The sequence below is a fragment of the Vespula vulgaris genome, chromosome 4 (genome assembly GCF_905475345.1).
Source record: "Vespula vulgaris chromosome 4, iyVesVulg1.1, whole genome shotgun sequence".
In the NCBI taxonomy this organism is placed as follows: domain Eukaryota; kingdom Metazoa; phylum Arthropoda; class Insecta; order Hymenoptera; family Vespidae; genus Vespula; species Vespula vulgaris.
In genome coordinates, this window is record NC_066589.1 from 1,831,493 (window position 1) to 1,846,240 (window position 14,748).

General features: G+C 30.8%; 3 protein-coding genes across 7 annotated transcripts in view; 1 reads left to right on the forward strand and 2 right to left on the reverse strand.

The window, feature by feature from the left end:
* Positions 1-2,116, reverse strand: part of LOC127063194 (RYamide receptor-like) — a 32,854-nt gene extending 30,738 nt beyond the window's left edge. Inside the window, exon 1 of one of the 5 annotated variants that reach the window (XM_050992617.1) lies at positions 1,647-2,115. The gene's annotated coding sequence lies outside the window, so the exon portion shown is untranslated. Of the gene's footprint in view, positions 1-1,382 lie in introns of all 5 variants that reach the window. The other 4 variants (XM_050992616.1, XM_050992612.1, XM_050992615.1 and 1 more) reach the window with 4 other exon arrangements.
* A 2,131-nt stretch (positions 2,117-4,247) lies between these two features.
* LOC127063189 (uncharacterized) lies at positions 4,248-7,497 on the reverse strand. Its single transcript, XM_050992591.1, has 6 exons — positions 7,058-7,497; positions 6,355-6,503; positions 5,026-5,315; positions 4,884-4,952; positions 4,437-4,532; positions 4,248-4,301 (listed from the first exon to the last, which is right to left on the reverse strand). The coding sequence occupies exons 1-6, from the start codon at positions 7,495-7,497 to the stop codon at positions 4,248-4,250; spliced, it is 1,098 nt and encodes a 365-aa protein (XP_050848548.1).
* Positions 7,498-10,504: 3,007 nt separating this feature from the next.
* On the forward strand, positions 10,505-14,428 carry LOC127063468 (stromal membrane-associated protein 1). Its single transcript, XM_050993310.1, has 8 exons — positions 10,505-10,749; positions 11,347-11,480; positions 12,224-12,391; positions 12,555-12,759; positions 12,817-13,077; positions 13,167-13,459; positions 13,528-13,662; positions 13,738-14,428. Exons 1-8 carry the CDS (start codon positions 10,632-10,634, stop codon positions 13,852-13,854), a joined length of 1,431 nt encoding a protein of 476 aa, XP_050849267.1. The 5' UTR covers positions 10,505-10,631; the 3' UTR covers positions 13,855-14,428.
* Positions 14,429-14,748: the final 320 nt, after the last annotated feature.

Sequence of the window (14,748 nt, forward strand, 5' to 3'; positions counted from 1 at the left end):
AAAGTAGATGCGGTTGACTGCAAGAGAAGCAAAATATACCGGACGTATTTTAAATTGTAAAAAGCCAGAGAGATCTTCTAACATGCGATTCGTCTGAAAGAACATCAGCAAATGAGTACGCGTCTCCTTCTCTTTTTATTCGAATTTACCGAGGACTTGGCAAATATAATATTAAAAAAAAAGACATAAATATATATATATACAATTCGCTAGAGTGCAAGCGTTATTTTCATTTTGACGTCATATCGTCAGAATTTTTCAAAACCAAGATCAATATGACAGATAATAGAATTCTTTGACTTCCATTATTACTCATACGTTTGTCAACGTATTGTTCAAGCTTTAATAGGAAGTACACTCGAGTCCTATACGCTTCGTTATATTCCATTCTTTCTTTCGCGATCCATTAAGCGTCAAGTTCTTCTCTAACGGAATTGAATTTTCGTCCCAATAGCACGCACTTCTCGCGCCTTTTTTCTCTTTTCTTTTTCCTAGTAATTCCTACATTGTTCTTTCGATTCGTTAGAGAGTATTATTAGAAGATCATTAATCTCGAAACGATTGCTTCTTTAAAAGAAAATTCTCACGCTTAATTGGATGAAAATCAAAATAAAATCAGTTATATTCCTTTAGCGAGATCAACCGGATTAAAAGCAATCAATAAAAAAAAAAAGAAAAAAAAACTCGATAGGTATCGAAAAAGATTTTTAAAAAATCATCCATCGACTAATTAAAAAAATGAACGTGGAATATTTTTTTGTTTTGATTCTCGTGCTATAAATATTTAAATACTTATATATGTACTACGTGTAATATACAATGTAAAGTGCAATGTACTTTAACATACTTTTTTTTATAATCTGCGATCACGTCTGATTTTGTTATAATTTTTTTTTAATTTCCTTCTATACGAGAGAACTAATTTTAATAAAGATTCGAATATACTCAATTTATACGCTTCATTTAATTGACACGACAATAACGAATTCTCTCTTTTTTCTTTTATCTTCCATTTCATTTAAAATTGTAGCATGCAATGTCTAATTAATTTAAAATATGTATATCAGAAACAATTCATCGATAAATAAGTAAAATTCCACGAAGGTTCACCGCTGCGAAAAAGTTTTCTCACAGAAAACTACGAAATAAAGTAAAAGATCGATCTTTTTCATATTCTATCAATATCAACAAAATTTAATTTCGTATCTGAACTTTTCATCCATATTATATATGTATCTTTCTCTCTTTCTCTCTCCCTCTCTCTCTCTCTCTCTCTTTGTGTATGTGTGTGTGTATATGTGTATGTGTGTACACTTCACTTTTTTTAAATCTTTTTGTGTATCGTATAACTTCATTATTATCCGTAGAATTTAATTACTTACTCGTTTATAACAGAAATAAGAGTGAAATTTGATATTATAAATATTAGATGCGTAATAAAATTAAAAAAACAACTTCTTCCTCAACATCATACGAGATCACAAAATCACAATAAACGTTATTCAGTTTTACTCAAATATAACAAATAACGCGTATCAATTTCATTAGAAACTTATATTCAATATGGCACTTTAACGAACACTATCCTACACTGACGCAACATGATGATGGTATAATTTTACCTCAATCAATAATAATACACACACCATATACATTTATAATAACCGCAGAATCTCTCCTAGGTCCATTAAACTAATCACCGTCATCACCAAAATTAAAAGAGCAAGAAATTTTTCCTCTACGATCGCCATGTCCGATTTTCGTTGGGATCCTAATTTTATCGCAAGGTCCTTCGTCGAAATTTCGATTTCTTTCCGGTTTCTTTTCTCTCTCTCTCTCTCTCTCTCCCTCTCCCTCTCTCTTTCTCTCTCTTCCTCTCTCTTTCTCTCTCTCTCCCTTTTCTCTCTTTTTCTCTGTCTCGTTTGAAATAAAAATGAAGAAGAAAAAATGAAAAAGAAAAATAGAATCTATAAAATAAAATTTATTCGCGATCACCGACCGTTATTATTTCAACGCGTACCGCGAACTTTTTCGTTCGTTGTCGCCGACGACAAAGCAGAAAGAAGAATCGTGGCATACTGGAGGGAATAGAATCGTGACTCCCGCCGAAGGTGTTGAAGGCGCCGCCGTAGTCGTATAAACGAGCCCACCTACACCTCATTGCCGAGAACGCGCCTGCGTCTTTCATCTTTTCGTCTCTTCCTCATCCTTCGCGCTTTCATAACGAAAACCAAGAGCTTTCGTATCTATCTTCTTCTTGAGATTATTTACGAATAGTTCTCCAATCGAAATATATTGGATTAAACAATAAATAGATAATGTTAATAAAACCATTTTCAGAATTGCATATCTCTAAATAAACAACACTAGTATTTTGTACACAAAATACTGACATTATTTATTAGCTCGAATTATTTATGAATTGTTTCTCGATCGATATACATTGGATTAGCCAATAAGTAATGTTAATAAAGCCAACTCCGCTATTTTATATCTAAATAAACAACAGTAGTATTTTCTGCTATTGAAAATTCTAACATTAGATACTTATTGGCTAATCTAATACTTGTACATATTCGTAGAAAATTTGTACATTTTTCATAAATTCTTATTGCATACGCGTTGTTCTTTTATACATTATACATAATATACTTACTTGCGCTTATCAATTATGTGAAGTTTTGTGATATTTATTTTTATCGACACATTACTTTTGTTTACGTTCTTGATCTTCCATGTAAAAGTAAACTAAAAAATCTCGTTTTTGGCAAATATATTGGAATATTTGATTTTCTCATATCTTTGGACGTTACATTGCTCAACTTTGAACGATAATCATAAAGTAGAGCAGAATCGAATACGAATTGATAGTCACATCTCTGTTTAAACGATCATTATTTGTTACAAAAATATTTACGACATGGTTCATCAAATATCTGTTCAATGAATTAGCGTGCAATCGAAAAATTATTGATATAAATGTTATTGCGATATATGATTCTTTTAAATTCAATAGCCATGTAACTATACGTATATACAATCATGATATTTTTAATATATATATCGTATCTCGTTGTAAACTTCATAGACATTTACTATCAAATAAATGTATCACTAATTTTATATTAAAATAATAATCGCATGTCTATATTATAATCAAACTACTATATAATTCAAAATAATCAATTGTTCTGCGTCCAATCGTACGATATATATTACACCGCAACGAGACACGATATTTATAATATAATAACATCAGCACACATCAATCAGTAGTCAATATCATCACTTAAGCAATATGAACTTAATAGCTTTACGATCCAATAATTTATTTATTCGTGATACGAGTAATTTGATAAAATTCCAATTAATAAAAAAATCATCCGATTGCCATGCAGTAAAAAAATAAAAACAAAAAAACAAATGCATTTATCGTGAAACAGAATGAAATGATTTTTTTACATAATCCCGTAATCATAATATTGAATTTAGTTTAATTCCTTCTTCGATCGATAAGTTTAATTTGAAATCACGTTCAACAAACAAAGAGAAATCGAGAGTAATTACGTTGTGAATTTTCCAGTACGACAATTTCTACTGTAAAAGAAAAAAAGGTAAAAATGAAGATAGAAAGAAAGAAAGAGAGAGAGAGTAGAGAGCGCGCGTGAAATTCTCACATAGGTAACTCATTACGTCGATATCGTTGCTTCTGTCATCGACAGAGACATATCATTTGATAGCAAAAGCCAATTGAAACTACGTCAACTTTAACATCATTTCTATACTTCGTCAACCATATCCATAGTTCTTCTCCTTGTTCCTTTTATCTTCCTCTTCTTGACTGCGTTCCTTAGAAATTCACATTTCTATCGAATGCTAGTCGTGTTTGTTATAATAACTAACAATAGTTTCAATAACGACGAAATTATTTTATTAACTGATCCTTTAAAATTCTCTTCGTAGTTTTTCTTTAACAAAACATTGCTTTCACATGATATGTATATATACATATGTGTGTGTGTTTGTGTGTATATACGATACGGTGAAACGAAGCTTAGAAATGAATGAAAATTGCATCAAACTAATCGATTCATTTGATCCAATCACTTCGTTTTTTCCAGCTACTCGAGGTTCTTTCTTTCGAATAATACTGGTTGCATCGATAGAATGACAAAAAAACGTTCTGTCACGTAGAAATTAATCGTAGAGTGGAAATCAACGTGGAAGTTCATCTTCGATATAGGAGATCACACGTTATTGGCATGTAGAATCACCAGATATGTCATTATTCCCGAAGCTATCTGTAAAAGTAAAGATGATATATTTATTGATTATTGATGAAAAAACAATTTGATATTATGTAAGTGTGTTTTAAGGAAAAAAAAGAAAAAAAAAAGCTGAGTTATATTAACTTTCTCAGCTTCGTATCGTCTTACGGAAAGAAGAAGAGACAGATCGATGCGAATCAAGCCAGCGGCAGCGAAAAAATAGACTTTCCTTAGCTGAAAATATGCCGCAGCCTCGATGTTATCCTGTAATTACAAGAAGCAGATCGATAAAGTTGCAAAGAGAAAAAAAGAAAGAGAGAGAGAGGAAGAGAAAGATAAAAAAAAAGGACTACAAAAACAGAAAGATCGTGAAGCAATGCTCTGATAAAAGTAATCCTTCGGTCTAATTATTACACTGTAATTAACTGTCGAAGAACAACGATAATCTAGAAGCAAACGAATAATACGTAGGACGAGAGTAGTCTTGATATTCGAACTTGAAAGATCTTCGATTTCAACGAAAATCGTGAGAACTTTTAAATTGAAACAGAACGCAAACAAGAAAATGTCTGAAAAAAGAAATTAAAAGAGAGACATTTTTCCGATAGATCTCACCTGGGTGAAATTTCGTTTTCCGATGACTGAGGAAAGTGGTGAAAAGGCAATTTTTCCGACGTCGTTTGCCTGGAAATATCAATACGATGCAACATTATTTGTATGAAAATGAAACATTCTTTTTTAACTTTACTGATCTCACCTGAGATGCCGTAGCATGACAAATAGCTATGATCAAAAAAAGATTCCCGACGCAAGCAGAAATCAACAAGGATTCTCGTACCAGCAAGAGAGTCGGTAATTCGTCACCTCCATTGATCGTATAGAGTCTCGAAAGTGTGTTAAAAGACATACTGATGATCCAAAAGAAAAGTGGAGCCGCATAAACCGAATTTATGATTTGAGTCGCATTCGACAAGCAACAATGTAACCACCATATTTCTTCCAACCGAAAATTCACTCTCGACCGTTCCAGGACCATGATCTTTCCATCTGCAATTATAAATAATAAACGTTAACGCAAAACGCTGACGAGGTGCAAAAGTAGAAAGGGAATTAAATTCAAAGATAGAAATATTCTCTTTTCAATCGTTATCAATAAATTTACTTTTATATTGAAACCCATTGGATTCATGCATATACAAGAGAAATTCATATTTTCAGTTATGGAAATGGGATAGAATAAATTTGATACACACGTGATCCCGCGTAAAGGTAAAAATTTAATAAAATATGTGTGAAAAATAAGTAAGATATATTTGATGTTAATATACTTTGTATTATCAAAATAATATATATCTTAGTATATACTATAATCAAAAAAATATTTTTACAATAAATTTGTGGAATAACATACAAACCGAACGATATTTCGTTTAACACTTAATTTCATTTTAACGATACTTTAATAAAGTGGCTTCATAATAATTGTTCATTGAAATTAATCGTTCCACGGAATAATAACGAAAATGAACCATAATTAAAATTCAAAGTGAAGTACTTTAATACATACATATTATCTTGTAGAGTCGGGGAAGCTTGAAAAAACATTACGTAAATATAACAAAAGAATGAAACTTAGATCGTTAATAAAACTGGTCTTATACATTAATTCGTCGTTCACAATGTTTGATATATATCAATGTTACGTGCGTAGAGGGACATTAAAGGGTTCAATCGATTACTTGTCAACCTAGAAACGAGCTTGGTAGCTTTCTTTGAGATATGTGACGAAACGATACCACACCAGTGGTTACCGTTCTAAGAGAAAACCGAATGGTCTGTATGTGTGTGCAAGCGTTTACGATAAAGAAAATGAAGATTCATAAGCGAAGAAAAAATAGAGAAACGAAGAAAAAGAAGAAAAAGGAAGAAAGATAAAAGAAGAAAATAGAGAAGACAAGAAACGATCTCGTTTTTTCGTTCTATCTTTCGAATCGATCGTAACATGTGATAAATAAAAGACACAAATAAACGAATGGAAAATGTCCTCGATAAAAGATCAGAATAGCACGTCAAGGAATGAACTCACCTTCGGAAAGTAACAATATCTCACAAAGCCTTCGAAATCTTTGATAGAGGAGAAAGGACAATCCGACAAATTTCAATAGCTGCATCGATATCGCAGCGTTCACCATCCCATAAGTGATCCCATTGAACATCGGCGCAGATTCTTCGCAACTGTGCACATACATACACGTACACCCACGCGCACATACTCACAATAATTTGAAAAAGAGAGAGAGAAAGAGAGAGAGAGAGAGAGAGAGAAAAGAAGAAATACAGAAAATACGCTTGAATCAGGAACGAAAGATTACGTTATAAGATTAAAAGTTAAAACGTCTATCTGATTCAATTCAATGCGACTATAAAAACATTGATTGAAGCAATGAGAAAAGATAAATAGCAAATTATTATAATTCACGTTAGAACTGTCAAGAAATACACACTGTGAATTTATATTTCAGTATTTATTGATATTTCTGTTTTATATCATATGACCATATCACCTAGAAATCATAAAACACATATCCAATGTCCGTGGTACTTACTCGTTAAAATAAGAAGCGATGAAATGTAATTACCTTCGTAGAATGGTGAATAAAAACAGAAAAAGAAATAAAGAAAAAATATATAAATAAATAAGAATATGATGATGTTATAATTCCGAAGTCATGAAACATCACGGAACGTAAAAATATCGTAAAAAGGGGGAAGTCTCCCCAGTATCTTACCAGTAGCTCGTATATCCAACGGCAAACCAAACCAAGAAAGTAATTAAGACTAAAGCTTGGCACATGCGACGAATCTTATTGCTTTTAGTTGGACGTTCGTTAAATCTCGTGGTGCGATCGAAGTTTCGTAATTGGGCGAAGGCAGCATGAATTTTCCAGTTCCAGGTAATCGAGAGAATAGCATCGGTAAAGAGACAAATATAAGATAGACTTGTTCTTGCAAAAGTCAACAAAAAGCTCTTGTACTCGAGTTCAGTATCGACGATTATTAAATAGAGGCCAATGATACAGGTACTCAGATATATGGACATCCATAAAAGCGTGTATATCATGCCACGTTTCGTAATTAAAATATCTTCCTCGGTTATAACGTGTGGTCCAAATCCGAAGAATCTTGATGCTTGTAGAAAAGGTTCTATGTCACGAGTCAACCCTACCATTCTTCGTGATCCAACCGAGCTCTCTTCTACGAGATGTATTCTGAAAAGACAAAATTAATATAATAAGATAACAATTTAATAAACATCCTCCTGTATAGTGAAACATTTCGATGGTAATACCAGAAAAAAAAAAATTGGTAAAAGCAAAGCGTTCTTATGATAAATGCGTAGTTTCTAACTAGAGCTACTACACTAGAGTTGAAGTTACTAAAGCATTCGGAAAACTAACTGAACTCCAAACGCGCTTTCTCTTCTATTGATCCAGAAATCCCCATACAGAACGATTACATCTATTCTACGTATGTTATATAAGAATTTTTTAACACGCATAACAAATCATATTAATTAAATCTATCTAATTATATACTGGATGTGAAGAATAAAATATAAAGATGTAAAGCATAGATGTAAAAATCAATTTATAACTAATAAACTATACGTAGAGTGTACGTACATCTATTATACATTCTATTAACGATGATATCTATGAATCCTATGATCATCTTAATAAATGTCCAAATAAAACAAAATTCTGAACCTTCAATACAAATAATGACTACTTAAAGCCGGAAGCAAATCCTCAATCATGCTATCCTTCAAATGTATTCGTGTCTATCGTCGGTCATCATCGAGATTAATGAAAATGCTAGGACGATAAGGAACATTGCGGATATCACATAGACTATCTCTAGATATGTACAACGAACAGTTAAAATGATTTACGAGCAAAAAAACATTCTTTTCTTTCGTCCGATCGTATTCCTTTCATCGTTAGCGCGTAACATTACTAAGTTAAAGGACTGTAGGAGTTTGAACGACCGTGAAAGTGCCTGTATATCTTTTTTAAAAGTAACAACGAAAACAAAATGAAGATCTTAGCTGATATTTTTTCATTTTTGTTTTTACGACAATAATTTTACAGTACTGAAGTGCAGAGGATAATGAAACGTGTCCAGGATCCAGTGCATTCGAATTAAACTCTCTTTTCTGGAACGGATGGATGGCAGCCATTTTTCAAGTCGAAGCAACGTCCTGGAAAACAAAATCTTCGAGAATACATTTACTATATAAATTTAATTTTCCCATACAGTTACGGAATTAAATGTAATCGAAGAAATACATCGATGAGATATAGCGTGCAAGAGATTAAGTTTCAATAACAAAAATGAAAATTGAATCTCGTTCAATATGAATTTGAATCGAAGTAACGTGCTATTGATCAACGTTACCTTTACGAAATGATTCTCTTTTCTTTCTTCCTGTTCTCTTGGTTGAACTTCTACACTCGTTATTGGGAAAAATGTAACATCACCATTACTAATTCTATGCATATTCAACGTTTTTTATTATCATTCGAGTTTCTAAGTATTTCTAAACAATGCGATCGTACCGATAAATGAAGTAGGTAAGTCAACTTTGAAAAAAAATGTTCAAACTCCTACATATAAATTCTTTCTGGTACGATCTCTCCCTTACGACGACGCGATGACTACTACTATAAAACTAGAACTACCTATTGCTCGACAGCTTGAATACGCTGAGGCTTCCTTCTTTCATTCTATAACCTTTTCCAGCAAAACAGTTTCGAGAATACCACGTTCCTCAGCCTACCTCGAGGACAACTTTGTCTTCGTCGAACGGGGTTAGATAAATAATATGGACAAGCGTTGAAGGGTCGAAACGATGAAGCACTTTGGAAACGATACAGATCTTAAGTCACACATGACATACGTATTGGGAATCACATAACATAGCAAAACGATAAAGCTTTCAATGGCCAATAACAAGAGGTCTTATAATCCATAACAGGACTACTACCAAGTCGAAGGATAATGTTATGAAAATATAAAGATAAAAATGTCAAGGGAAGCAACAGCTGTTGATCGTAAATCGTCACGACGTAAAAATAATGATTCTTTTCGAAGCAATTACAATTATAAGTGGCACGCGATACTTATGAACTACATGTTACAACGGCCTTGACCTATCTCTAACTATTATCATCTTTCGATGATCAGAAAACTTGCACAACGTAATTACTAAATATTGGATATTTATTTTTTGATTTAAAAATAATAAGAAATGGAATAATGACGTTTATTTTGTTTTATTTATTTTTTTTTTATTTTTTTATCACCGTTAACGTTACTGAAGAGCGATTTCATAATAAATAATTTAAAATGCAAGATCTAATAATAAACATTCTTTACTTCACCCGGTACATGGACAAATAATCACATCAAGATCATCACATATTTGATAAATTTCTTTGAAACAACATTGTCAGAGCGCATACACTTCCAATTACTTACCGTCGTTTATAAGATCGTGCAAGAGATACCTTATATGATGAATAACAGTATACGTGTAAGTATAAAATTACAGAATGTAATGAAGAAGAAAATCAAAAAAGAAAACACTTAAAAAATCGAAGATTATCGAAATTTGTTATTTTATGTGTGTGTGTGTGTGTGTGTGTGTGTGTGTGTGTGTGTGTACACGCACACACATTTACATATATATATATATATATATATATATATAATCTCTATATAATCTACATGTAATATCTATAATTATATAGAAATTAAATAAAATATATTTTAACAAATATAATTTAAAATAACGTAAAAATGTTAAATCAAATATAACATTGAATAAATTACATACATATATATGATTGAACTTTTAAAAGTATTACATATCCCGCGCCTGATAAACACGAAACATATAATTGGCTTGTGCTTCTTGAATCGACCAATCAGCTTGAAGCGCCACGTAGTGCTAACCTAAAGTGTAATGGCGCTGAAGAGGAAAGATGTAACAAACTCGATTAATTAAAAATACTAATATATAACAAAAAACAAGCTATTGAGATTGATTAAATAAATTTTTCTATTCGTAGCACTATCTATTGCATCATTTGATTATGCTCCTTAAAAGGACCAATGAAATCCTTCCAAGATTCATGACGTTTTCTTGATTGACAATAAGGACGACTGGGGGCGTCCACTGGGCCATTGCACCATACTATACCGCTGGACTGTTCGCTCGTGTATGTCCGCGTCGCGAAAGAAAAAACATTGTTTTGGAGTCGTGTACGGTGAGAGTCATTACGTGGATCCGCCGCAAGAATGACGTCCCGCCTTGAGAAAGAACGTGCCAAACAAATCCAAGACAAATGTCAAAACCTCTTAAATCAAATGTTAAGAGATGAAGACAACAAGTACTGTGTTGACTGCGATGCGAAAGGTTCGTTTGTCGTGAAGAATTTCCAAAGGATATCCATTCGCGAGTGAACGATACGAAAATCATTTTTCTTTAAGATTCTTTATCATTTTGAAAATGAAGGAACATTTATAATTCTAATGATATTTCTATAATAGAATTCATCGATTTCATTAGTTTCCTTCGACCTAATTCCGCGTTCACTTTTCCAAGACGAATTATGGATTTTTAATTTCTTCGCTACAAACCGAATGACAGTAATAACGCGTTAACGTCACGTCGTACTCTCTAGAAGCAAAAATCAAAAAATTTTTATAAATTCTTCTTACGATTATAGTGCAATTTGTATAGCTCTTTTTTATTTTTTTTTTTTTTTTAATGTCCCTCCTCATTTTGACGCCTGTCAAAATTACGTATGTATGATAGAATTGTCAATTTAGACACATACACACACATATTTTTCTTGCTTCTTTTACATAAAGAACATTTTTATTTTTTTCTTTGTATACTTTGTGATTCTTTTTTTTTCTAATTAATCAAAATATACTAAGGATTTCTAAAATTATTATGTCTTTGTACTAAATTATAATAAAATGTGCTTCGTTATTTATATTTTTCCAGGGCCAAGATGGGCTAGTTGGAATTTAGGTATATTCTTATGTATTCGTTGTGCTGGGATACATAGAAATCTCGGGGTTCATATAAGCAAAGTTAAATCTGTTAATTTGGACACATGGACACCGGAGCAAGTTGTGGTATGCTTATAATTAATGTTTTTTATATAAATGTTTTACAAAATTATTTATTGTAAATAATTTGTATATGATCTTTATATCTATTTTTTTAAATTTATTTTTAAATTTTATAATGACATATATATATATATACACCTTAAAACATATACTTTTTTTTAAATAATAATAATTCTTTTCATGGAACATATTAACAAAGACATAATTACATATATTTTTGTTAAATTCGTCTCTTTATATATTTAAAAAAAAAGATGAAATTGTTACAATATTAAATATGCAATCAATTTTTATAATAAATCTGAAAATTTATTTAGAAATTTTCTTAAGCAGAAAAATAATATATAAAACACATTTAAAAAATATATATTGTATTTAATTTCGCGATAGTTCTATTGTGTAGGACAAAAAATTTTTTTTTTATAACAATTTTATCGATTAAGCATGATTTGATTTTTCGCAATTTAAGAAATATTTTACTAGATGTCACCGCAATCTGTGTGTATATATCATCATCAAATACAAAATATCTTCAATGAGAAAAATTATTTTATTTTTGCTCAATTGATATTAATGCTTGAAGAATATTTAAAATCATTATATAATAAGTAAATTCTCTTAAATAATATTAAATATAGTAAATTAGTAAATAATAGTAAAATAAAATGTAAAATTTATTTTCATTTGTTATAACGTTTGAAGTATTGAAACTTATTGTTTCTAATTTGTTATTTCTATTTTAACAGAGTTTACAACAAATGGGAAATTCGCGAGCACGTGCAGTTTATGAAGCTAATCTTCCAGATAGTTTCCGAAGACCTCAAACTGATTGTAGTTTAGAAAGTTTTATACGTGCGAAATATGAACATAAAAAGTATATTGCAAGAGAATGGGTACCATTTACTTTGCCAAAGGTAAAATAATATATGATGAATAGATATATTGAAACATAAAAAGACATTTTTTTATTTAAATATAAATAATAAAAAATAGACATTTATCTACCAGTATATATAGAACTAAAAAAATACAAAATACTTTTTTGTTCCTTTTTTTACTTTTTTATATCACAAACAGGTAAACTGGGATAAGGAACTTGAGGAAGAAGCCGAAAAGCAACGTAGACGAAAAAAAGAAGGATCAAAATCTAGCACTAATCAGGCTGTTCTACCACCTGTAAAAAAACCAGAAGTAGTGCCACAGCTGCCAAAACCATTAAGTTCTGTCAGTCCTAAATTAGGAAGAACAAGTAACTCTGCAACATTAGATTTATTAGGCCTTGGTAAGTTATTCTATTTGATATAACATATACAATTTTTTTGAAAATCTTTATCTTCAGATGCTCCAACTACCAATCAACCAAATGCAAATGGATCTGGAGATGATATCTTTTCCTCATTTTTATCTGCACCACCAACATCAGCACCCACAACTGATGGTAATACTACAAATGAAGCAACAACAAGTAAAAATGAGGAAGAAAATTTCTTTGATCAGCCAGTTCCATTATCTCAAGAGAAAAGTAAAATGACTAAAGACAGTATTTTAGCTTTATATGGTACACCAAACCCCCAACAACAACAAATTTTTAGAGTTTCTGGTACTATATTGATCTTTTGAACTTTTATACATATATATAATATTTTTTACATTAGAAATCATATACGATTATTTAATATTTCATTCTAGGTAGTATGTACAATCAACAATCTTTACAATACAAGCAACCAGTAACCGGTGTAGTTGCCTTTGGTCAACAAAGCAGTTTTCAAAATCCACAAAGTTCCTTCAATCAATTAAACCACATGCCAACTCAAATGACTGTTACAAATCAAGTACCAATTAATCAAAATCAAATTACTCAAAATCCTACGTCTGTAGGAGCAGTAGTAACTAATCCTTTAGGAAGTTGTTTACATATGAGTCAAATAAATCAAATGAATGGTGTACCAAACACTGGTGTTGCAATGCAGTCTCAAATGGTATAAAAACGTTATAAATTATACTCTGTTTTTTATGTACAGTATAATTAATATATACTTTGTCATAGATGATGCAATTAGGACAAACTAATAATGGATGGAGCGGAATGTTGACGCAAAATATTCAACCAGCGCCTGGAAGTAATCCATTTTTTAATTTAGCAAGTCAACAACAGCAATCTACTGCAGCTTTTGTTACTCAAGTATATAAAAATTATAAATAATCTATATTATAATAACAAAATTCCCTAAAATTATTTAATAATATAATGTTATAGTTGCCGCAACAAATGTCACAGATGTCTTTAAGTGGAATGAATTTCTCAGCTACTGCAGGAAAATCAAATAATACTGCATTACCTGGACAAACTCTTTCTACTAACTTATGGCAGTAAAAATTATGGTGGATATAATTAGTTGATTGACTATTTCATTCAGTGTTATATATTAGTGTCAACTATTTGTTACCCAACAAATTATATTTCCATACTAGAGATTGGAAATTTTGTTGGGAAATAACAGAATGAAGGCACGAACAAGAAACACTATTCGAGTATTAAATAATGTGAAAAACAATCCCTGTATGAAAGAAGTACTGCGAATCACTATATTTTTCTTCAGGAGCATTATCAGCTTCTAGCATTGTTGAAAGTACAGGAGATAAAAATAAAGGTGAACGTTAGACTGATTTTGAAGAGTTATTCATACTGTTTGAAACACGTGTAGTTAACTAAGTAATTACATTGTAAAATTGAGAATTTTAATAATTGAAACTTAGTTTTTATGCTTCGGGGTCCACTCTTGATATAAAAAGACATGCATCCATGGCAAATAAGTACAAGTATTTGCAGTACAATAAATGTACTATAAGATGTAATTTATGTCAGATATGACTTAAAACCATTTTCGCAACATTTCTTTAAATGCTGACTTCATTGAAATAAATAATGCGTTTATTATACATCGAAATACTTGAAACAAGATAATTATTGCCTAAATATTTATAACTATATGATCAGATTATAATTTTTTATATTCTTTTTATGTGTGCAGAATGCAAAATAGCAAATGTAGTTATATCCAATGTATAAATTTTCTTTTTTTTTTTATGTTATACAATTGAATTTTATTCTTTTAACGTTTCATGGTTCACCAGAGTAATAAAAGATATGCAACCAAACTTTAAATTAGAATAAGAAATTAGAGTATATCATTATTGATATTTAAAATGCAGAATAATAGTGCAATGTCTATAAGAAAGAATATATTGTGTATAAATTGCTTCTTTC